Raw genomic sequence first — 9,049 nt, 5'->3', positions numbered from 1 at the left:
CACAAGGGGGGGCGGTCTTAATGCTTTTGTACTTACTTCTTAAGGGAATATATTGAGAACAGTAACAATTTAATTAGTTTGAATGATACCCACTTCTGTGTTTTTAACAGAGAACCTAATGCCCCAATCTATGCGCTGAAGGACAGCCTGGGCCATACACAGGAGATACAAGCGCAGTACCAGGGCTGAGACAGAGCAGAGACTGGGTGCAGGCTGGGCCATACACAGGAGATACAAGCGCAGTACCAGGGCTGAGACAGAGCAGAGACTGGGTGCAGGCTGGGCCATACACAGGAGATACAAGCACAGTACCAGGGCTGAGACAGAGCAGAGACTGGGTGCAGGTTGGGCCATACACAGGAGATACAAGCGCGGTACCAGGGCTGAGACAGAGCAGAGACTGGGTGCAGGCTGGGCCATACACAGGAGATACAAGCACAGTACCAGGGCTGAGACAGAGCAGAGACTGGGTGCAGGTTGGGCCATACACAGGAGATACAAGCGCGGTACCAGGGCTGAGACAGAGCAGAGACTGGGTGCAGGCTGGGCCATACACAGGAGATACAAGCGCAGTACCAGGGCTGAGACAGAGCAGAGACTGGGTGCAGGCTGGGCCATACACAGGAGATACAAGCACAGTACCAGGGCTGAGACAGAGCAGAGACTGGGTGCAGGCTGGGCCATACACAGGAGATACAAGCACAGTACCAGGGCTGAGACAGAGCAGAGACTGGGTGCAGGTTGGGCCATACACAGGAGATATAAGCGCGGTACCAGGGCTGAGACAGAGCAGAGACTGGGTGCAGACTCTTATATACAGTACAGCTACTTGCTCTTGTCTCCCTATTCCCTCTCTTATGCACTCGCACAGTAATGAGTAAGTGAGTAAGTGAGTGAGTGAGTGAGTAAGTGAGTGAGTGAGTGAGTAAGTAAGTGAATGAGTAAGTGAGTGAATGAGTGAGTGAGTAAGTGAATGAGTGAGTGTGTGAGTGAGTAAGTGAATGAGTGAGTGAGTAAGTGAGTGAGTGAGTGAATGAGTGAGTGAGTGAATGAGTAAGTAAGTGAATGAGTAAGTGAGTGAATGAGTGAGTGAGTAAGTGAATGAGTGAGTGAGTGAGTGAGTGTGTGAGTGTGTGAGTGAGTGAGTGAGTAAGTAAGTGAATGAGTGAGTGAATGAGTGAGTGAGTGAATGAGTAAGTGAGTGAGTGAGTGAGTGAGGTGTGTAGCACGTCCCACCCCCACGTATCGGTGCAAATAACGGACACGTTTCAGTGGAATCACTCATTTTATTTAGAAAACAAATCTACAGCATCTGTTGCACAACAGGGAATGTACAAATGCACTCGGCATCATCATCATCATCATCATCATCATGGCGTGTATCACCCTGGCCCCGCCTTCTTATAACGTGAGAGCCAATCTGTTAATGAAGTCACAAAAAAAGGATTAAATTGTAGCCAATGACTCCTGAGCCCCCTCCATCTTGTGTTAAACACCCACCCCCTGTCCCACACAGCCACGCCCAGTCGCCCCCCGACCCACACAGCCACGCCCAGTCGCCCCCTGTCCCACACAGCCACGCCCAGTCGCCCCCCGACCCACACAGCCACGCCCAGTCGCCCCCTGTCCCACACAGCCACGCCCAGTCGCCCCCCGACCCACACAGCCACGCCCAGTCGCCCCCCTGTCCCACACAGCCACGCCCAGTCGCCCCCTGTCCCACACAGCCACGCCCAGTCGCCCCCTGTCCCACACAGCCACGCCCAGTCGCCCCCTGTCCCACACAGCCACGCCCAGTCGCCCCTGTCCCACAGCCACGCCCAGTCGCCCCCTGTCCCACACAGCCACGCCCAGTCATGCTAAACCCCTCAGTTACATGCCCAGCCACACAGACCCCTCCTATCACACACAGGCCCGCCCCCATCACACACACACAGGCCCGCCCCCATCACACACAGGCCCGCCCCATCACACACACAGGCCCGCCCCCATCACACACACAGGCCCGCCCCCATCACACACACAGGCCCGCCCCCATCACACACACAGGCCCGCCCCCATCACACACACAGGCCCGCCCCCATCACACACACAGGCCCGCCACCATCACACACAGGCCCGCCCCCATCACACACACAGGCCCGCCCCCATCACACACACAGGCCCGCCCCCATCACACACACAGGGTAAGGGGTTCCTGGCACTTACAGTAAGGGGGTTCATCTCACTCCTGTTTCTTGGGGTTATTCACAGCCACGTAGTGATACAAAACCACAAGCAGAAACAGGGAGACGCCCAACATGTTAGCAAAGATGGCCAACTGCACGTCCGTAATCATCTGTGGGAGAGAAGCAACAGGGGTCACTATACGGGGGGCAAGTACATCCTATAAGTAACCCCATCAGCCCCTCAACTCCCCGTAGTACCCCTCAGCCCCTCCCTCAACTCCCCGTAGTACCCCTCAGCCCCTCCCTCAACTCCCGTAGTACCCCTCAGCCCCTCAACTCCCCGTAGTACCCTCAGCCCCTCCCTCAACTCCCCGTAGTACCCTCAGCCCCTCCCTCAACTCCCCGTAGTACCCGCTCAGCCCCTCCCTCACTCCCCGTAGTACCCCATCAGCCCTCAACTCCCCGTAGTACCCCATCAGCCCCTCAACTCCCCGTAGTACCCCTCAGCCCCTCCCTCAACTCCCCGTAGTACCCCTCAGCCCTCCCTCAACTCCCCGTAGTACCCTCAGCCCTCCCTCAACTCCCCGTAGTACCCCTCAGCCCTCCCTCAACTCCCCGTAGTACCCCTCAGCCCCTCCCTCAACTCCCCGTAGTACCCCTCAGCCCCTCCCTCAACTCCCCGTAGTACCCTCAGCCCTCCCTCAACTCCCGTAGTACCCTCAGCCCCTCCCTCAACTCCCCGTAGTACCCCTCAGCCCCTCCCTCAACTCCCCCGTAGTACCCCTCAGCCCCTCCCTCAACTCCCCGTAGTACCCCTCAGCCCCTCCTCAACTCCCCGTAGTACCCCTCAGCCCCTCCCTCAACCCTCCCCGTAGTACCCCTCAGCCCCTCCCTCAACTCCCCGTAGTACCCCTCAGCCCCCTCCCTCAACTCCCCGTAGTACCCCTCAGCCCCTCCCTCAACTCCCCGTAGTACCCCTCAGCCCCTCCCTCAACTTCCCCGTAGTACCCCTCAGCCCCTCCCTCAACTCCCCGTAGTACCCCTCAGCCCCTCCTCAACTCCCCGTAGTACCCCTCAGCCCCTCCCTCAACTCCCCGTAGTACCCTCAGCCCCTCCCTCAACTCCCCGTAGTACCCCTCAGCCCCTCCCTCAACTCCCCGTAGTACCCCTCAGCCCCTCCCTCAACTCCCCGTAGTACCCCTCAGCCCCTCCCTCAACTCCCCGTAGTACCCCTCAGCCCCTCCCTCAACTCCCCGTAGTACCCCTCAGCCCCTCCCTCAACTCCCCGTAGTACCCCTCAGCCCTCCCTCAACTCCCGTATACCCCTCAGCCCCTCCCTCACTCCCGTAGTACCCCTCAGCCCCTCCCTCAACTCCCCGTAGTACCCCTCAGCCCCTCCCTCAACTCCCCGTAGTACCCCTCAGCCCTCCCTCAACTCCCCGTAGTACCCCTCAGCCCGCTCCTCAACTCCCCGTATTACCCTCAGCCCCTCCCTCAACTCCCCGTAGTACCCCTCAGCCCCTCCCTCAACTCCCCGTAGTACCCTCAGCCCCTCCCTCAACTCCCCGTAGTACCCCTCAGCCCTCCCTCAACCTCCACCGTAGTAACCCCTCAGCCCCTCCTCAACTCCCCGTAGTACCCTCAGCCCTCAACTCCCCGTAGTACCCCTCAGCCCTCCCTCAACTCCCCGTAGTACCCCTCAGCCCCTTCCTCAACTCCCCGTAGTACCCCTCAGCCCCTCCCTCAACTCCCCGTAGTACCCCTCAGCCCCTCCCTCAACTCCCCGTAGTACCCCTCAGCCCCTCCCTCAACTCCCCGTAGTACCCATCAGCCCTCCCTCAACTCCCCGTAGTACCCCTCAGCCCCTCCCTCAACTCCCCGTAGTACCCATCAGCCCCTCCCTCAACTCCCCGTAGTACCCCTCAGCCCCTCCCTCAACTCCCCGTAGTACCCATCAGCCCCTCCCTCAACTCCCCGTAGTACCCCTCAGCCCCTCCCTCAACTCCCCGTAGTACCCCTCAGCCCCTCCCTCAACTCCCCGTAGTACCCGTCAGCCCCTCCCTCAACTCCCCATAGTACCCCCTCAGCCCCTCCCCCAACTCCCCCTCCCTCAACTCACCGTAGTATCCCTCAGCCCCTCCCTCAACTCCCCATAGTACCCCTCAGCCCCTCCCTCAACTCCCCATAGTACCCTCAGCCCCTCCCCCAACTCCCCCTCAGCCCCTCCCTCAACTCCCCGTAGTATCCCTAGCCCCTCCCTCAACTCCCATAGTACCCATCAGCCCCTCAACTCCCCGTAGTATCCCTCAGCCCCTCCCTCAACTCCCCGTAGTACCCCTCAGCCCCTCCCCCAACTACCCGTAGTATCCCTCAGACCCTCCCTCAACTCCCCGTAGTATCCCTCAGCCCCTCCCTCAACTCACCGTAGTATCCCTCAGCCCCTCCCTCAACTCCCCATAGTACCCCTCAGCCCTCCCTCAACTCACCGTAGTATCCCTCAGCCCCTCCCTCCACTCCCCATAGTACCCATCAGCTCCTCAACTCCCCGTAGTATCCCTCAGCCCCTCCCTCAACTCCCCATAGTACCCATCAGCTCCTCAACTCCCCGTAGTATCCCTCAGCCCCTCCCTCAACTCACCGTAGTATCCCTCAGCCCCTCCCTCAACTCCCCATAGTACCCCTCAGCCCCTCCCTCAACTCACCGTAGTACCCCTCAGCCCCTCCCTCAACTCACCGTAGTACCCCTCAACCCCTCCCTCAACTCCCCGTATTACCCCTCAGCCCCTCCCTCAACTCCCCGTATTACCCCTCAGCCCCTCCCTCAACTCCCCGTAGTACCCTTCAGCCCCTCCCTCAACTCCCCGTAGTACCCCTCAGCCCCTCCCTCCACTCCCCGTAGTACCCCTCAGCCCCTCCCTCAACTCCCCATAGTACCCCTCAGCCCCTCCCTCCACTCCCCATAGTACCCCTCAGCCCCTCCCTCCAACTCCCCATAGTACCCCTCAGCCCCTCCCTCCACTCCCCGTAGTACCCCTCAGCCCCTCCCTCCACTCCCCATAGTACCCCTCAGCCCCTCCCTCAACTCCCCGTAGTACCCTCAGCCCCTCCCTCAACTCCCCGTAGTACCCCTCAGCCCCTCCCTCAACTCCCCGTAGTACCCCTCAGCCCCTCCCTCCACTCCCCATAGTACCCCTCAGCCCCTCAACTCCCCGTAGTACCCCTCAGCCCCTCCCTCAACTCCCCATAGTACCCCTCAGCCCCTCCCTCAACTCCCCGTAGTACCCCTCAGCCTTTCCCTCCTTTTACCCCCATTTCCTGTACCCTTGACTTCCATTTACTTTCCCTGTTGCCCTAGGCGACCCGGCCGCCTCGCACCCCCCCATCCTTTGTGACAAGCGGGGGGGCAATGGCAAAGGAGGAGGACTAGGGATAGGCAGGAGCTGCCCCCCCCCCCCCCCCCCCAAATGTTGCGCCCTAGGCAGCTGCCTCTTCTGTCTACCCCTAGTTCTGGCCCTGCCTGTACCCCATAGTTACCCCCCTCTTGCCCCTGTTACCCCATAGTTACCCCCCTCTTGCCCCTGTTACCCCCCTTTTGCCCCTGTTACCCCATAGTTACCCCCTCTTGCCCCTGTTACCCCATAGTTACCCCCTCTTGCCCCTGTTATCCCATAGTTACCCCCTCTTGCCTCTGTTACCCCCCTCTTGCCCCTGTTACCCCCATAGTTACCCCCCTCTTGCCCCTGTTATCCCATAGTTACCCCCTCTTGCCCCTGTTACCCCATAGTTACCCCCTCTTGCCCCTGTACCCCATAGTTACCCCCCTCTTGCCCCTGTACCCCATAGTTACCCCCCTCTTGCCCCTGTACCCCATAGTTACCCCCCTCTTGCCCCTGTACCCCATAGTTACCCCCCTCTTGCCCCTGTTACCCCATAGTTACCCCCCTCTTGCCCCTGTTACCCCATAGTTACCCCCCTCTTGCCCCTGTAACCCCATAGTTACCCCCCTCTTGCCCCTGTTACCCCATAGCTACCCCCCTCTTGCCCCTGTTACCCCCTCTTGCCCCCCTCTTGCCCCTGTTACCCGCCTCTTGCCCCGTTACCCCATAGTTACCCCCCTCTTGCCCCTGTACCCCATAGTTACCCCCCTCTTGCCCCTGTTACCCCCCTCTTGCCCCTGTTACCCCCCTCTTGCCCCTGTTACCCCCCTCTTGCCCCTGTTACCCTATAGTTACCCCCCTCTTGCCCGTTACCCCATAGTTACCCCCCACTTGCCCGTTACCCCCCTCTTACCCCTGTACCCCATAGTTACCCCCCTCTTGCCCCTGTTACCCCCTCTTGCCCCTGTACCCCATAGTTACCCCCTCTTGCCCGTTACCCCATAGTTACCCACTCTTGCCCGTTACCCCATAGTTACTCCCCTCTTGCCCCTGTTACCCCATAGTTACTCCCCTCTTGCCCCTGTTACCCCATAGTTACTCCCCTCTTGCCCCTGTTACCCCATAGTTACTCCCTCTTGCCCCTGTTACCCATAGTTCTCCCCTCTTGCCTCTGTTACCCCATAGTTACTCCCCTCTTGCCCCTGTTACCCCCTCTTGCCCCTGTACCCCATAGTTACCCCTCTGCCCCTGTTACCCCATAGTTACTCCTCTCTTGCCCCTGTTACCCCATAGTTACTCCCCTCTTTGCCCCTGTTACCCCATAGTTACTCCCCTCTTGCCCTGTTACCCCATAGTTACTCCCCTCTTGCCCCTGTTACCCCATAGTTACTCCCCTCTTGCCCCTGTTACCCCATAGTTACTCCCCTCTTGCCCCTGTTACCCCCTCTTGCCCCTGTTACCCCATAGTTACTCCCCTCTTGCCCCTGTTACCCCATAGTTACTCCCCTCTTGCCCCTGTTACCCCCTCTTGCCCCTGTACCCCATAGTTACCCCCTCTTGCCCCTGTTACCCCATAGTTACTCCCTCTTGCCCCTGTTACCCCATAGTTACTCCCCTCTTGCCCCTGTTACCCCATAGTTACTCCCCTCTTGCCCCTGTTACCCCATAGTTACTCCCCTCTTGCCCCTGTTACCCCATAGTTACTCCCCTCTTGCCCCTGTTACCCCCCTCTTGCCCCTGTACCCCATAGTTACCCCCCTCTTGCCCCTGTACCCCATAGTTACCCCCCTCTTGCCCCTGTACCACATAGTTACCCCCCTCTTGCCCCTGTTACCCCATAGTTACCCCTCTTGCCCCTGTAACCCCATAGTTACCCCCTATTGCCCCTGTTACCCCCCTCTTGCCCCTGTACCCCATAGTTACCCCCCTCTTGCCCCTGTACCCCATAGTTACCCCCCTCTTGCCCCTGTTACCCCATAGTTACCCCCCTCTTGCCCCTGTAACCCCATAGTTACCCCCCTATTGCCCCTGTTACCCCCTCTTGCCCCTGTAACCCCATAGTTACCCCCCTATTGCCCCTGTACCCCATAGTTACCCCCCTCTTGCCCCTGTACCCCATAGTTACCCCCCTCTTGCCCCTGTTACCCCATAGTTACCCCCCTCTTGCCCCTGTTACCCCCCTCTTGCCCCTATTACCCCATAGTTACCCCCCTCTTGCCCCTATTACCCCATAGTTACCCCCCTCTTGCCCCTGTACCCCATAGTTACCCCCCTCTTGCCCTTGTTACCCCAAAGTTACCCCCCTCTTGCCCCTGTACCCCATAGTTACCCCCCTCTTGCCCCTGTTACCCCATAGTTACTCCCCTCTTGCCCCTGTTACCCCCCTCTTGCCCCTATTACCCCATAGTTACCCCCCTCTTGCCCCTATTACCCCATAGTTACCCCCCTCTTGCCCCTATTACCCCATAGTTACCCCCCTCTTGCCCCTGTTACCCCATAGTTACCCCCCTCTTGCCCCTATTACCCCATAGTTACCCCCCTCTTGCCCCTATTACCCCATAGTTACCCCCCTCTTGCCCCTATTACCCCATAGTTACCCCCCTCTTGCCCCTGTACCCCATAGTTACCCCCCTCTTGCCCTTGTTACCCCATAGTTACCCCCCTCTTGCCCCTGTTACCCCATAGTTACCCCCCTCTTGCCCCTGTTACCCCCCTCTTGCCCCTATTACCCATAGTTACCCCCCTCTTGCCCCTATTACCCCATAGTTACCCCCCTCTTGCCCCTGTACCCCATAGTTACCCCCTAACATTAACCCCTCACATACCATGCTGCTGCAATCAGCCTCTTACAAACCCCACAAATACTTGCTTTCCCCCTTATCTGCCCCTGCTCCCCCCAGTAAGTCAGCACATAACCCTGTGCCCCCCAGTAACCCCCAATGTACCCCCCTGTACCATTAACTCTCAGGCTGCCGATGCGCTGCTGCCGCTTCCCCTGTTTGTGCCTTACAGCTCAGTCCGGCCTGCAGGACACGTCACTTTCCGGCTCCGGAGACTTCCGGGATGCGCAGCAGCTATAGGGGCGGGATCGGCAGCTATTGGGCAGGGGAGGGATCGGCAGCCAATCCCATGCGAGGGCTGCAGCGCCGGAAACTGCCTGCTACCAATTACGATGCTTCCGCCATTTTACTCCTCTCACAGTTACCTCGCTCGCTAGTGTCCTGCTGGGCATAGCCGCCATGTTGCTACACCTTTCCGACGTTTAAATTACGTTTCCTCCAGCCATTGGCGGGCAGTGTATGGGGGGGGGCAGTGTATGTGTGGGGGGGGCAGTGTATGTGTGGGGTGGGGGGGGGGGCAGTGTATGTGTGGGGTGGGGGGGGGGGCAGTGTATGTGGGGGAGGGTAGGCGGGCGGTGTATGTGGGGGGGCAGTGTATGTGGGGGGGGGGAGGCGGGCAGTGTATGTGTGGGGGGGGGGGCGGGCAGTGTATGTGGGGGGGGGG

The 9,049-nt window shown here is 59.6% G+C and overlaps 1 protein-coding gene across 1 annotated transcript; it reads right to left on the bottom strand.

Moving 5' to 3' along the window:
- Positions 1 to 1,266: 1,266 nt before the first annotated feature.
- ost4 (oligosaccharyltransferase complex subunit 4, non-catalytic) lies at positions 1,267 to 8,614 on the bottom strand. The gene is made up of 3 exons (XM_031901982.1): positions 8,501 to 8,614; positions 2,209 to 2,338; positions 1,267 to 1,420 (listed from the first exon to the last, which is right to left on the bottom strand). The coding sequence occupies exons 1-2, from the start codon at positions 8,501 to 8,503 to the stop codon at positions 2,225 to 2,227; spliced, it is 117 nt and encodes a 38-aa protein (XP_031757842.1). The 5' UTR covers positions 8,504 to 8,614; the 3' UTR covers positions 1,267 to 1,420; positions 2,209 to 2,224.
- Between the last annotated feature and the right edge of the window lie 435 nt (positions 8,615 to 9,049).

Source organism: Xenopus tropicalis, chromosome 5, assembly GCF_000004195.4.
Source record: "Xenopus tropicalis strain Nigerian chromosome 5, UCB_Xtro_10.0, whole genome shotgun sequence".
Lineage (NCBI taxonomy): Eukaryota > Metazoa > Chordata > Amphibia > Anura > Pipidae > Xenopus > Xenopus tropicalis.
The sequence above is the reverse complement of the archived record's forward strand: the minus strand, read 5'-3'. Positions and strand labels throughout refer to the sequence as shown.